The sequence below is a fragment of the Notothenia coriiceps genome, unplaced genomic scaffold, assembly GCF_000735185.1.
Source record: "Notothenia coriiceps isolate Sejong01 unplaced genomic scaffold, NC01 NC01_scaffold00018996, whole genome shotgun sequence".
Classification (NCBI taxonomy): Eukaryota; Metazoa; Chordata; class Actinopteri; order Perciformes; family Nototheniidae; genus Notothenia; species Notothenia coriiceps.
This window is the reverse complement of record NW_011351697.1, coordinates 439,841-456,189: the sequence shown is the minus strand read 5'-3', so window position 1 is coordinate 456,189 and position 16,349 is coordinate 439,841. Positions and strand designations below refer to the sequence as shown.

Genomic DNA, 16,349 nt, shown 5'->3' with positions numbered 1-16,349 from the left:
AGTCATACACCGTTTGAACGAACACAATACAACTACCTTGAAAGGGACTCGTTTATTGTACAAATATTTAATAAACTGGTTTCAGGTTCTTGGCAGGAAGGGCAGCTTGGGTTAAAAAAATAAAATATCTTATAGTTTGAACTGATCCTTTATTGCATTTGTAAGCAAAAGTCAACTGCCAAGTCAGTAAACTAAGCTGCCAAGTCCAGAACAGTGGACCTGGCACTTGCAGCTTCAGTTTTTAGGTTCATAAAAGTTGTCTATGAAATCATATTGATATGTTTTCATGTCTATAAATATATGTTGATAGATCTGCAACATGTTGGCAGTGTAAATCAACAAGCCCAGTTGTCTATATGTAGACCGAGTGTATCTGGAGTGGGGCCAATAGTATCATCTGTCTGTCCGGTTTTGTGAGGCCTCAATGTTTGGTCAGCAGACGTATTTGAATAAAAGCCACCAACACATAGATCCCTAGATCAGAGTAGAATATGAATGATGCAATAGTGGGTTGGTGGCTTTACAATAAGTCAATTCATTTAGATTATTGTGATGGAAAGGGGTGAACTTTACCTGTAAAGGATTTTTCAGATTCATATTTGTATTTTGTATTTTAATGTTCAAAAGGTGTGTATTTTCCTCAAACTGCCTGTGCTGCAGCACCTCTTTTCACCCTCTGTCTGAAACCAGAGCCCAGTCTGCTCTGATTGGTTAGCTGGCCGGGTCTGTTGTGATTGGTCAACCTCTAAGAAAGGTCCCGCCCCTTAGCCTTACACGTCCAATGTGTTGGAGCGCCAGGCAATAGAAGCGTGAGTATTACATAGTGATGTTACTACAGTATGTCGCGAAAGTAAACAAAATAGTCCAATCGAGTGAATGGAGGTAAAGCCTCTAGCCACAGATTGTCATTGCAGATCTCAAATGGAATAATGTATTTGGTACTACAAAAGATGGACTGTTATTTTGTTGTGAAATTAATATTATTGGCGGTAAAATCAATATTGAATTATTTCTAAAGATCCCAGTTTAATATAATTGGTTAGCTACAAAGAAACACATATTTTTTCTGATGTCTAGAAAATGTCTCTGTGTGTAAAACGGCCCCCCAAGAGACTGGTTGTGATGATGATGGGATTAAAGATAAGATGCTGAAGATTTGGATTTAGTAAAGAGTGGACTTCTGATGAGGGCCTCAGCAAAAAACTATAAATGACAGATGAGGTCAAGAGAAGAGAACTATAGTTTACATGCTTACATGTTACTTATTTTCTTGTAAATAAAGTCTTAAAAGAAGAGGATGTGGTTGAGGTTGAGTTTGATTAGCAATTACAAAATCAGTAAATGCTTTTATGAAAGATTTTTGAATAGCCATACAATGTATTTGCTTTTGCTTTAGCTACTGTGCACTGTAAAGCCAAGCATTGATTTCATTTGAGGCACTACTGCATGTTTTTTCTATGCTGAATTATTTGGTAACACCTCTGTAAGACGCTAGGGTTTATCTTATTGTAGCCCTATATCTCATGTACTGTAGAGATTACATCAAAGCCAAGAATACCACATATATTTTGACCAATAGAAAACAAGAACAGAAAAAATGTTTCCACTTGAACCTAACAATCGCTACCTTTACTTAATTTAACGGAAAATTCTGCGTAGGACGTGATATCTGTGAGAAAAACCTGTTTGCCGTCTTTACCTCTTGGTCATCATCACACATGGACGGACCGCACATTTTCATTTATGTTCTCTTAGGTAATTCTTTTGATCCAATTTTTATATTTCCATTCGAAAATTAATTTACCTCAACATTTGCATTCTTGTTTTTTTGGTAGGACCCTGAAGTTACTGCTGTAACTCGAAACACTTTTCACACTGAGCACTTTGTGTTTGTTTTCCAGGAGTTGTATCCTTCAGTCATTGGACCTCTGGATCAGAGTTGGAGATGACAGTCGGACCAGGAGACAACATCACTCTCTACTGTGACTGCAAGTTATCATCCGGAGTATACATCGTGTGGTACAGGAACTGCTCTCATGAGAACCAGCCTTCTCTCGTCCTTCATATAAATGAAAGGAGAAACGACTTTATGGATATAAACTATTTTCTGAATCCTCTGCTTCGTTTCCACTTTGTGAGAAACTCTTCCTCTGAGTCCTATGACCTGCTGATCATTAACATCACTGAGACCGATGAAGGGCTCTACTACTGTGGAACTAAACAGTTGAAGGTGGAGAAAAACAAAACAATTACTTTCACAGATATTTACACACATGGCAACATCTCAACAAGGATCCATGTCAGTGAGTATGCTGTTCTTGCTAATCGATTTATCTTAATTGACAGTATTAAAAAAAAGCTTCATCTACTAAATTAAATCTTTCAATTTTGAGGCAAACTCAAATTCAAATGTAAATCTAGATATTTATTCGTTCCAGATTCCATCGAAGGCCCTGACTGGATGATGGTGCTCACTCCAGCCTTTACGATTCTCACCTCCTTGATTTCCTTTATTCTGGTGTATCTCTTCTTTCAGAAAACAGGTACTGTTGTCGCACACTTTTTTTCCCTACTACTGTTTAAAACAAATGATGTCAAATCTATTATTTATACATAAAGGAAACCTCTAATAGTGAACTATGTTTTCATAGGTGCAGTCGGTGGTACTTTGTAATGTTGTTGTATTTTATTTTGCAGATAAGGAACCTCAAATTCTCCAGAAAAGACTTAACACCAGGATTCAAACAAGATGGGATCAGGTAATGAACACAAGACATTTAGGAAACGTACAAAGTCTACATTGATCTATAACAGCACCTCTTAGCAGTCATCTCCTCGTCAGCAGTGGTTTCATATTTCACAGTTAGACATCTTTATTTATAACAGCAAACTATATTTCTAAATAACAAATGTCAAATGATTTCTCAGGATGAAGATTTGTGTTTCACACGAGTTGTGTTCCGAGCGAAGGATGGAAGAAAACAACAATAGACGGAAAATGGACAACAATATCACATTCACACTGATTAGGCAGAAACAAACTAAAGTTCAAGGAGTTCAGATTCAGAAGGGTTACATCCATGTGCTCTGTTTAAGTATTCAATCCCTCCTGTTTTTCTCTCAGTTGTTGTGCCAATCTATTAGATCATGAAGTGTTGACGTGTGTCATAAAGATTGGGTTTAGTGCCTCTTTACCTGTTCTTACTGAAATCTTATTAATAAGCTGTGTTCAAACATAATATTATCATCAACTAACAAACGGCTCCTTTCCTTATGTATGAATGTGGTATCATTACATATATTTGAATCCTGATCTGAGTCGTACTAAAACAGTAATGAAGCTAGTACCAACACGGGGAACCTTTTATTCCACCCACTTCGGACCCCACAAGCCCAGTGTCGTCACGGGGTACTGATAAGACAACTTAAGTTCACAAAACATAGTACTAAATTGATCTTTAGTTATTAACACCGTGGAATCCCTTTTGGCTTTGACCGTACGTTTGAAACTTCTCTTGTAGAACGTCAATATCTTACCTGAAGACACCGAACCTTTTGTCCGTATTCTTTTCCTGGAGCAGGCCAGCCAACTAGACTTCACTGTAAGCCAGTACAAAGGGACTTGGTGGTTCCGAGGTGACTGAAGTCTATACTTCCTTTCCCCCCTACGCTGCAAAGTTCTATGGGGGACAAGCAAGGAGTGTAGATAATAGAATGCTCAGTCCACAAAAAAGACTTCGTATTTAGGAGACCATACCGAAGATATACGTCGATTCAGTAAAATAGACAACACCAGGTCAATTTAGTGTGTATTAAGTTGTTATATTTATACCGATACTAAATGAATAATTGAATGATAAACGGTACATAGAACACTCGAACGAGGCTTAACAAAATAACGAAGAATCGACTGTACTATACACTTTTACACCTAGAACAACCGAACCTAATATTTAATTTCAAACAATTATAATACTTACTCAATAGAATTTACCAACACTCGAAATTTCTACTTATGACATACTATTGTATGTTTTTCAGGAATTGATCTTATTACTAGTAACTTCAATCAGGTTTTAAAATACTGAGATTAAACGTAAAACGATTATACGGGTTCTAATGTACTACGGATTATCTGTATTCACTTGACTGAAATAAACTCCGGCTAGTGTTTCTACTAACTACGTACCTCGTGGTTTACCAATGTACTTCCACTAAAGTGTATCCGGTAATTAGTTATACACATAAATAGTGACATTTGTTGCCTTGTCCAGGGTGAAATAAAACTTCCCCGGTGTTTGCTACTACTCTCGATTACTGTGTTAGTCGACTCAATTTAGTACTAATGTTGAGAACCTTAACGACACTGACCCAGTCGAAAAACCGGACGAGTGAAATTGACGTTACTAGATAATACTTATTCTGTACTTGTAGTAATCATTGAGTCTTAAGTACTACTAACTCTATGGAATCAACTACGTAATTACTTCGCATAAAATCACCTATAATGCTAACAAGCTACTTCATATGTTACGTTACTTAAGTACGAAAAAGGACGGGGTAATCTCAGTACGTACTTAAGTACTACTAAGTACCTGGAAATGGTATTTCACATTGGGCTTCTAGAAGGATGCACAGAGACGGAGTTCCTTTTGTTTTTGGCTTACCCGTTGGACAACGGGGTAGAACCAGACATCTCCGGGTGCAAATTTTTGTAGAAGTCGAAGTTGATTTACGGGGTTTTTTTTCAATACAAAACGAACAATAAACACTAAATAGTAAAAAAATTCATGATCTCAGGATACACTTTTATTTTTGCATCGAACTAAACATTCTAGTCCCTCCTTTCGTGAACTTGACTTATATTTAACCCGAATATGACAAGACATAGATCTAAAAACAACTCAGCTTTATAGACCACCCAAAAAAAAGTCTGAATTTCCGTTTTGACACATAAGATTGACAGTATAAGGAAATATTGTGTCGACAATTAAATTGTCGTATACCGTCCTTTCATCGCATAATCTTGTTCTATAACTACAGTGTTACCTACTACAACGTGGGAGACCCGTACGTTCGGAGTATTTTACGGTTATAGATTTCTGTCCAATATCTGTATTGTTAATTACCAATTACAAAGATACGTCTTTATGTTAACGGAGTGTCTCGGATTAATCGACCAGTTCAAGTTCCTCACCTTGTAAAACCTATGTTTCATACGAAACACTAAATTAGTTTTTTATAAAACTTAAACTGACCAAAAGCCTTATGACTTTCTTACAAGTAGGACGATAAGGAAAGTTACATAAATAATAATAAAGACACATCAACTATTAAAGAATAGTCCTAAGTTGATACAGATTACTATAAGTTTAATTATTTCTTTACTCGTAAAAACAACCAACGTACTAAAAAATAACGTGTGTCGAAAAGTCGATTTTGTAAATCAAAATTTACTTGTCATCCTCCGTTATTGGTTTGAAGTATTTTGTAACAAGTAGTGAAGTACTTAGAGTTAGTATTGATTACCTGTTTCACATGACGACTCTTTTCCAGACTAATGTCTACCCGTGTTGTTGACTTTTCTTTTCGTCCTACCTAACTTATGAATTTGACTCGTACACTTAAATTTGAAGAACTTAGACTTGAACTATTGAACGGTAAGTGTCAGTTCCTCTCATACAACGAACAGGACCAGACTGAACAGTAGAGGTTGAGACTAAGGTCTCCCAGGTAGTACTTCACGTACTATGATGATGTCGTTTTATTTTCGTTAGTGTTTTAGTCTTACATTTACATTACTCACACGTAAAGTTGTCTCATTGAGTTCACTAGGGTGAGTGAATTTCGTCTAATGACGAGTAATATCGTCGGTTTATTTGTCTATAAAACAAAACAAAAAGAGGCATAAAAATATATATATATAATAAAACAAAACCATGTTACTGAGGTCACCAAAATTACAACACCACATGACGCGTACACTGGTCAGCAATTCGTCATGCACTACACACTCGCTCTGTTATCCTCACAACACAATGTAGTCTCGCGGGTCAACTGTACATTCAGAGACGAACTTGGATTTCTAAGTTGTCTGACTTAAACTGGGACAATGTATGAAAAAATTGGACTCCGAAATGTAACTCAACACCTTAGTTAGTACTGAGGCCTCCAATGACATAACACTGTGTGGACATCGGAAGAGTGCGAATGTTTTCGTAAACCGAGTTGTGTTCTTCTGAAACAAAAACCATTTCTTCTACGTATGACTAATGCCACAGCAACGTGTGGGAACAAAGGGAGGTGTTAACGGGTTTATACAAAATAAGTTCTCGTATTGCGTACATGACATCCCTACTTGTATGAATTATACTTGAAACAATACTTTGGTGAGAGGACGTAGACCCGACCTTTGTTACCGGGAAAACGGTCCACGTTGGTCTCGAGCCACGAACAACGTCTCGTTAAGTAAATTTTGCTAATTAAAGTCAGTTTTTTACACTTTGATCTTCAAATTTACATAAATTATTGTTGGTTTATCCTTTATGTTAAGTGTACCTCCAACTAGATCGGTAGACTAGTTCACATTGAACAATAGCCTCAACACGCTTCTTTAATTTTGTTTTTGATTTGTTTTTTCCAGCTTAAACCTTTCTTACTTTTGTAATTCTTTATGTAAGTAAAGAAATTTACTTCCTCAAACCTATGTGATACAACACCAATTACGGTTATTGTCTTCAGGATTATTTATTGGTACATAATAACTTACCTAATTAAATAATAATACCAGTTGAATTTCCCAGACAGTAAGTTAGTTATTATAAAATCATCTTTTTGTTTTATGTAATTATCTCGTTACAAAAAATATTTAGTTGTAACCCTATATTTAATTCAATTTTACAATCGTAATGTAAAAATCTTGTAGTTGAATCAACTCCTCTTTTTATACGTCTAGAGCACAACCGTGTAGGTTGTTAGGTTTCTCGCGCTCTTTTCTCTCTTATAGGACTTAATTACAGTTAAGTGAACTAGTTCTTCGATCCCGATACATTTTACATAGATTTTATAAAATCTTAAAGAATGACAAAAAGAACCCTTAATGACTTTACAAGTAGGAAACGATAGGAAAGTTTACATAAATAATAGAAAAGAATATAANGCACATTTTCATTTATGTTCTCTTAGGTAATTATTTTGATAACATTTTTATATTTTCATTAGAAAATTAATTTACCTCAACATTTGCATTCTTGTTTTTTGGTAGGACCCTGAATTACTGCTGTAACTCAAAACACTTTTCACACTGAGCACTTTGTGTTTGTTTTCCAGGAGTTGTATCCTTCAGTCATTGGACCTCTGGATCAGAGTTGGAGATGACAGTCGGACCAGGAGACAACATCACTCTCTACTGTGACTGCAAGTTATCATCCGGAGTATACATCGTGTGGTACAGGAACTGTTCTCATGAGAACCAGCCTTCTCTCGTCCTTCATATAAATGAAAGGAGAAAAGACTTTACGGAGATAAACTATTTTCTGAATCCTCTGCTTCGTTTCCAATTTGTGAGAAACTTTTCCTCTAATACCTATGACCTGCTGATCATTAACATCACTGAGACCGATGAAGGGCTCTACTACTGTGGAACTGAACAATTGAAGGTGGAGAAAAACGAACAAATTACTTCCGCACATATTTACACACATGGCAACATCTCAACAAGGATCCATGTCAGTAAGTATGCTATTCTTGTTTTTGTGCCTGCAAGACCTATGTCCGACTGCAGTGAATTTAATCAATTGGATTAATGAGTATGATACAGTACTGAAATAGTGTAATAAAAAAAATCAAATCACCAGACACACTAGTCAAATAAGAATGGCTAAAATGCAACTCTGCAATTAAGTTAAAAACTATATCTTTCTGTTAAATAAAAACAGTGATTTTAGTTTTGAAAATGTTATGGTTCTTGGATCCAGGCTTTCAATGAGTTTAACTGACTTGTTCAAGGTTCAAGGTTTTTATTTTGTCATAGCTACAGTGTAGTTATGACGATGAAAATCCTAGGTCACAGGCTCCTCCAACAGTGCAACACAATGAAACAGATAAACAGAAAATATACTGCAAGTAAATAGTAAATACAAAAAGGAAAATAGTTTAAAAAAGTGACATAGTGAAATAGTGCAATAAGAGTCTATATGCAAGTTATTGGAATATGATATATTAGTTAAATAGAAAAAATAATTTCTAAGTAGCAGATGAATGTTATGGATGTTGTTTCAACAGTTCAGTTGTTTAACAGTGTTATCTCCTGTGGGATAAAGCTGTCCCTGAGTCTGGTGGTTTTAGTCCGGCTTGTCGGCTTTGTTCAACAAACAAACATGTCTCATTATTTTTTAACTAAGCTTATCGTCTGACTTCTTCATATTTTAGACTCCAGTGAGCATCACAAGGAGACTTCACAAAACTGTGATGTGTGCTGGATGCTGCTGTTCTCTCTGTGTCCAGCTGTTGCTGCTCTGTCCTCTCTCCTCTCCTCTCTCCTGGCATACCACCTCTGTAAGAAAGAAGGTAACTAATATGTATCTCACTTTTTAAGTTTAGCTTGTAATGTCAGACTTATCAGTGATAATAAATGTATTCCCTTAATGTACATTTTGAGTTTGTGTCATGCTGTAATGATGACGTAATGATTTCCGCAGCTAAAGAACCTCAAACTGATCAGCAAACAGCTCAATCAAGACTAAATCAGGTAAGTGTAACAGTAAAATATAATTTATCATGACAATAAATCAGAACATGATCATTATTCTAAACAACAAATGTCACATTTAAGGATGAAGATGTGTGTTATGCTGCACTGGAAATACGTGAGGCATCAAAGAGACCAAAGAGGACGACAACCCAGAGTTCTGACTTCAGCTCCTATTCTGCCATCAACACCTCTAGGATGTAAAGACTTGCAAGACAGCTACTAAACAAGATCACAAACAAACCAAAATTGTATTCTATTTTTCCAGGTTAAGTAGAGACCATTATGCCACTTATCGTTCCCATTTAAAGCTAAGCAACAGTCAGCATTATCTATGGCTGATGTGTAAAAAAAGCTGTATGCATAAAGTAATTTTTTTGAAGGAGCAAAGCAGTTATGTCTTTAGAAGTTGATGCTAAACTATATTTAAAATGTCCTGAAACCACTTTTAAAATATAAAAATAAAGGAAAACCTTGAGACAGAAATCTTTTTCGCTTGTGTTGATTACAATTCAGCTTCAGATTCACTCTTTTGATTGAAATCGATCCGTAACATTTCATAATGTCCAACATGGCTGCTCGTGTGTAGCAAACAAGTATTGCTGTTTTAAGGCAATTTCCTGTTTTTATCTCAAGTTACCCATCATTTCCAATCCTCCTCCAGTAAAGTCTGATATAACTGCAAATATTAGTGAAGTTAGGGCTCATTCTTCTCAAGAGAATAAAATATATTTTGCTAAAAGGATAAAAGCCACAATGGCTTCTGTTTGAATCATGCAAGTTATTTAAGGATGGCCTACCACACGGTTTCCTAGAATAGCATGACAACACTGAATGAGAGACAAGCCGACCTCAACCACATCGTGTAGGTCACACCTTGTATTCAGTTAGTATCGCAGGAAACTCACAGTGACAAACATCCCCTCATGCGCCTACTGCCCAAAGTACAATGTACAAGTTGAAGAATTTAAATATACTTAATAAAAGACACAAGCACAAACCACTGACAACAGGAAAGGTTCTAACAAAAGAAAAATATTTTAATTCTTTTTTTTCCCCGGGTGACCCGAACAGCCAGAACAAGAACAAAATTAAAACAGCTGGACCTTTACATCATAATTACTACAACACATTTCTCTTCAAAAGAGGTCCCAATCTTTTCAAATGAAATGAAGACAATAAAAACGCCATTAATTTACATCTTATGTGACATTATCAAATACTTGAACTTGAAATAAATATGATGTATTTAATGACAGAGCCTATAGCAGACCATAATAACGACAGTAACAATAAATGCATAATCCACTTAATTATTTAGAACTGTTGACACTGTTAGTGGCATGGACCACACCAAAGTGTATTTAAATGAATTTGGTGAAAAAGCATATTGTATACTGAATAAATGTTTTCCTTTATTATTTTCTTCTTAACATAATGGATGTCTGTTTTATTTTCTTCCACAATTTAAACTACAACTTAAACTTGATCAGATGTGCACATTGGACTCTATACAAAAAACCACCTGTTGTTATGGAGTGCATAGCCTGTGAGCTAGTTGAGGCAGTCAACTCGAGGTACAATGACACACACATGTGACGTGCCTTACCCCCTCATACCACCAACCAATAAATTCTCCTAAATCTGCTGCTCTATTTTACCTGCAATACTTGCCATCTCTCCCTCTGCATCGCCAATGCTGCTGCTGCACTGCTTCTGCACAACTGCTGCTTTTCTGCCCCAGCATCGATCTCTAGGCTCCGGGGGAAAGTTATTTAATCATCACTCCTCTTATTCCATGTAAAAATATCCTGGAGAGTGATGATGCTGGTGCCTAGATGCCTTACTATAGGATGCTGTAAATAAAAATTTCAAATGTGAGTGTCTGACTGAAATACAGTTTGGCTTCCGATTCACATTTTGACTGAATTCGACCTGTTACAATTCATAATGGATTTTATGATTATATCTCTCCAGACACAAAATTTGTTTTCAGACAATTTCCTGTTCTATCTCAAACTGCTATCAGCCCCCACATACCGTTCACCAGTGGTCTCAGACAATTCAAAATACACTTTACAGGAAACCCACATACATCCCCTCACACGCTCAGCATGCAGACAGACTGAAGCTGCAGACGAGTGGCCTGCTGAAGGTGTTGGTGGAATAGAGTTAATAAAGTTTTTCTTAAATGTGCAACACTTTGTTCACATGGTAGAAATTCCCACAAGCTTGAAAACAGTAGTCAGTGGTTTGGTTAGATGGTGATATTTCTGTATATCTACAGTCAAGCTAAGCATCTGCAGCCACCTCAGCTACGTTTAGAAGTACAGGTCATATGAAATGCTATCCTATCATGCTATATTTGAATAATATAGTGTAGGACCATACCTATATAAGGCATATTTATACTTTTTATTTTTCAAAATATCAAACAGATCGTGCATTTTAGCCATTCCTCATTTCGCTCAATTTAACACTGTCTTTGCATGGGCTGATTCTGTGAGAACAGCACCATCTACAGACCTGGCATATGTACTACAGCGTCTCCAGTGCTTTCCGTTGCTGTCTCCTCCTGATTGATGGAGTTGGCCCAATAGCCATAGCGCCACTTCTGTNTTTTTGTATCCTGATTTTGAAATCCCGTTTCATATTAAAGGTTTACCTTCAGTTCAGTGTGTGACTATTTGTTTCTCTGCAGGTTGGTGAATGACACGTTTCTGATACTTGCGCTGAGCTTCATTTCTCTAAGTTCACTTAGTGCGCTGGAAGTGGCCCAGTGTGAAAAGCCACACGTTTGACACAGAGATGTGGGTTCATAACCTGCTTGGGGTATAGATTGTGAGTGATTATTATATCTGTGTGTGGTTTCAATTGTCTGCTCTAAAATAAAGCAGTTCGTGGAGATTTTTGCAAATTTAAAACATTGTCCAACAAGGAGGAAATAGGGATGATGTGTTTAAAATGGGTCAGATCTCCCCTTTTGATGTAATGAAACACATAACGTCTCTGAGCTGCCCTAACTCTTCTCCAGAGTTCAGGAGAGTTCACAACTAGCATCCCTTCACCGTTCTCTGTTTTTCCCAGAAAAACCTGATAAGTTCAAGTGTATTCCTATATACTTGTTTTCATCACAAGTTATTGTAACTTGAATGTTTATTTGTACATCAAATAATGTTCTATCCAAAAGTGCCACAAGATTTGAATCAAAATTAACAGTGCGGATGAACATCTTGAATATGAATTTGTATGAAACCACTCTCTGCATCTGTCTGCAAACAATGGCCCTGTTGCACAGTGCAACCAGAGCTCGTGTTATCTGATCTCACAGTTATGATGCGCTCACTGATCAATTCCACCAACACCTTCAGCAGGTCACTATCTGCAGCTTCAGTCTCTCTGCATGCTGAGCGAGTGAGGGGATGTTTGTCACTGTGGGTTTCCTGTAAAGCTTACTTTGAATTGTGTCAGACCACTGGTGAAGGGAGGGGGCCGATAGCCATTTCAGATAAAAACAGGAAATTGTTCGGAAATAAAAGTTGTGTCTTGTTGCAGAGCAAGAATTCTAGAACACCATTATGAAATGTTAGCAATTAATTTCAGTCAATAATAAGCTAGAAGTTTAAATGTATTTAATAACAACAAACAGGAAATACAATTACACATGGAGGTTGATCTGATCAAGTGTAACTTTGTATTGGAGTTGTGGAAATAAGTCAAACAAACTCAAACAAAAAAGTCAAATTTGGAAAGAATGAAAAGATTTATTAGTATACATTTCTTTCATGAATGAGTTTGGATACGCTATGATTTGGTTAATGCCAATAACAGAAGTAATAAATAATTATTATTATATAATGTATTCTCAATTGTTAATGTTATTATTATGGTCTCTATGGATCTGCTATTCAAGCGATAATATTTAGTTGAAAAACAAAATATATCAATAGGAGGTAATGTTTTTGATAATGTTACATAGGATATAAATGAATGCTGATTTAATTGAATTAATTGTATCTGAAATATTTAAACCCCTTCTAAAGAAATGTGTTGTTATTATGATGTGAAGGTCCAGCTGCTTAGGTGAATCAGTTTAAAACCAAGATGGCACGTTGTGTCTTGTTCAGGCTGTTCAGGACAGCTTGGTGTCTTCCTCATCCAGCAGTTTTTTGTTTTATTACTTCACATCTCCACTAGAGGTCAGAAGAGTTTCACATGCAACCGGTGTGGCTAACAGATTACTCCATCAGCAATTCACCAGCCCTTTCTCTATGTACATTGTTCAAGTGTTACCAAGTAGACCAACTCGGTGGCACCGGAATAAACCAGGTTATACAGGTATTACATCGAAATAATGTAAAAACAGCAACAACAACAAAAGTAGGGGGATGCTTGGTGATTTGAGACTGTGGGGAAGTTGAGCCACTCCTTGTTTCTTGTTTTTTTTTTTTTTTTAAGTTATCTACTAAACTCGCTGTGATGAAGACAGCCCAGTGGAATAATTGGTAAATGCATTTAAATACATTAAAAAAAAAGCAGTTCCAATTGATTTAATTATGTTTGGGGAGTCATGATTCTTGTGTCTGAACAATTCCAGAATCAGTTTGAAAGAAACTTAGAAATGAATTTGTGCATCCATCTGTCATGCTTAACTTCTGCAGCTACCTTTCTTTAAAGGGCCTCTGCCTTGGAAAGGTAACATGTTTAATAGAGTAGGCCCCTCATCAAGGACAGAAAGTGGCCCAACTCACCACGCTCTCCCCATACAGTGAATGAGACCAGAACCTTTCCTGTCGTCATTGGTGTGTGCTTGTTCTTTTTTAAGCAATATCTTTGATCTAAACTTCAGTTCACTCACACTGCACTTAACGCTATCACTGCAGTCGCATGAGGGGATGTTTTTCACTGTGAGTTTCCTGTGAGGCTAGCTTATTACAAGGTGTTATACACAATGTGGTTGAGGTTGGCTTTACTGTCATTGCTGTCTTCTAACTTCTAGTGAAAGGTCCATCCTTATTTATTTGAAATATCCTTAAAAAACAAAAATACATGTAATTCTCTGTGGCAGAATGAGCCCCAACATAACACTTATTTTGATTTGTATCAGACTCTACTGGAGGAGGGTTGGGATTGATGGGTAACTTGAGATAAAAAACAGGAAATAGCCCGAATACATCAATCATGTCTTGTCACACACAAACAGCCATCTTGGCCATTATTAAATGTTACAGTTAGATTTCTTCAGATTCAATGTTAACAGTGAATCTGAAGCTGAATTGTAATCAACACAAACACAGGTTTTTTGTCTCAAGGTTTATTTGTATTGTATATCAAATAAGTGGTGTCAGGAAATAAGAAATATAGTTTAGTACTACTTTTCAAAAATGGGGACAATGAGTGGCTATAACTATTCCGGCAAAATAACACATACAATTTGATGCGTTTGTCCTCTTGTTTAAAGTGTTTACATCCTAGAAGTGTTGATGGCAGAATAGGTGACAGAACTCTGTGTTGTCTTCTTCTTTGGTCTCTGTGACGCCGGACGTATTTCCACTGCGGCATAACACACATCTTCATCCTTAAATGTAAAATGTGTTGTTTAGAATAATGATCATGTTCAGATTTATTGTCATGATAACTTATATCTTACTGTTACACCTACCTGATTTTGTCTTGTTTGAGGTGTTTGCTGATCAGTTTGAGGTTCTTCAGGGAAGAAATGAATGACTAAGTAATTATCACAGATATTTCTGATATCAAAAGCTAATCTTAAAAAGTAAGACAAACGTTAGTTACCTTCTTTCTTACAGAGGTGATACACCAGGAGAGAGGAGAGGAGAGAGGACAGAGCAGCAACAGCTGGACACAGAGAGAACAGCAGCATCCAGCACACACCATCGCAGTCTTGTGGAGTCTCCTGGTGATCAGGCTCACTGGAGTCTGAAACAGCTGAATTAAACGCCACAATGTTTGTTTTTTATTTATATGAAAATAGTTTTATAACTCAGTGAAATACATGTTAAATTAAAAACTTAGAACCCAGATATGTCCAAGAATTAAATAAAATGGAGTTTTGGAGAACTCAACTTCAATAAGCCTAAAGAAAAATTACATTGGCAGCCGCATTACCATTTTCTTTGAGCAAAGACCAAAACACAGGTTTTACCTCAGGTTGTTCTTTTGAATAGACCCTCTCATTTGTGTCTCAAGTTTGTCAGAATATTTAGCTAATTCCACCATTATATGCAACATCTAACATTGTTTGAGCCTTTCCTCTCATATTTCTAACCCAACCATAAAAAAACCGCATAGATAATCCTCAATTCTCCTTTAAGGGTGACTAACAAAACTTCAGATACATGTGGCCCCAAAATGGGGTTGAATTGTTTTTGAAAAAGTCTATACACTATTCCACTTCAAGTTGGGTTTGTTGATGCAAATGTCTTTCATGTACAAAACGTGTTGTACGTATGCTGTTGAATGGAATAATTGATATTATTTTTAGATCATCAATGATATAAGTGCACTCATAACTCTGATTACATTCACTGCCATAGATCTTGCATGTACAAAACAAGAACAGCACACTTACTGAATTGGATCTTTGTTGAGATGTTGCCATATTTGTAAAGATGTCTGCGAGTAATGTGCTCTTCTTTCTCCACCTTCAACTGTTCAGTTCCACAGTAGTAGAGCCCTTCATCGGTCTCAGTGATGTTAATGATCAGCAGGTCATAGGTATCAGAGGAAAAGTTTCTCACAAAGTGGAAACGAGGGACAGGATTCATTATGTGATCATCGGTAGAGGATTTTGTCCATACATTTTTATCAAGGACGAGAGAAGGCTGGTTCTCATGAGAGCAGTTCCTGTACCACACGATGTATACTCCGATTGATAACTTGCAGTCACAGTAGAGAGTGATGTTTTCTCCTGGTCTGACTGTCATCTCCAACTCGGATCCAGAGGTCCAACCATGACTGAAAGATACAACTCCTGGAAAACAAAGACAATAGGCTCAGTGTAACATATTTTCACATTACAGCAGGGGCAGATTCCTCCTGCTAAAAACATAAAGAGAAGGTAAATATTTCCAAATAGATTTGTAATTAATAAATCAAAGTAATTACCCAAGAGAACATAAATGAAAACGTGCAGCCCGTCCATGTGTGATGATGACCAAGAGTTAGAGCAAAGCGAAACAGTGTCATGTCCTACGCAGACTTCTTTTCCGTTAAAGGAAGTATAGATGGTGATTGGCAGGTTGAGTGGAACATTTTTTCTGATCTTGTTTTCTATTGGTTTGATGTGATCACTAGAGGACATATAGGCCTAAAAAAGGATTAACCTCAGCGCCTAACTGAGATGCAGCCATTTACACAATAAATTACAGCCTAAAAAAACTAGCAGTAGTACCTTACACAAAGGACTTACACTGTATATTTGAATATTTCAGAGGTATAGACTTGGACATAATAATGCACAATTGCTAGAAGTTGAACATCCTCCAATAGGACTAAAGCAAAGGATCAAATGCATGTTTTTACTGTGTACAGTAACAAAAGACTGCCTCATTTGTTACTGTACTGTAACTTCTAACAG

At 36.6% G+C, this 16,349-nt stretch overlaps 2 protein-coding genes and 1 long non-coding RNA gene across 3 annotated transcripts in view; all 3 read left to right on the top strand.

Moving 5' to 3' along the window:
- The window catches only part of cp (ceruloplasmin), a 737,508-nt gene that overhangs the window by 405,254 nt on the left and 315,905 nt on the right, over nucleotides 1-16,349 (top strand). The gene's annotated exons all lie outside the window — the stretch shown is intronic.
- Nucleotides 771-9,229, top strand: LOC104951378 (uncharacterized). Its single transcript, XM_010778022.1, has 6 exons — nucleotides 771-809; nucleotides 1,660-1,755; nucleotides 1,902-2,303; nucleotides 8,431-8,568; nucleotides 8,700-8,749; nucleotides 8,834-9,229. Exons 2-6 carry the CDS (start codon nucleotides 1,719-1,721, stop codon nucleotides 8,951-8,953), a joined length of 747 nt encoding a protein of 248 aa, XP_010776324.1. The 5' UTR covers nucleotides 771-809; nucleotides 1,660-1,718; the 3' UTR covers nucleotides 8,954-9,229.
- On the top strand, nucleotides 2,458-3,278 carry LOC104951377 (uncharacterized). The gene is made up of 3 exons (XR_799018.1): nucleotides 2,458-2,543; nucleotides 2,698-2,759; nucleotides 2,929-3,278. It is a non-coding gene; the product is annotated as an uncharacterized lncRNA (long non-coding RNA).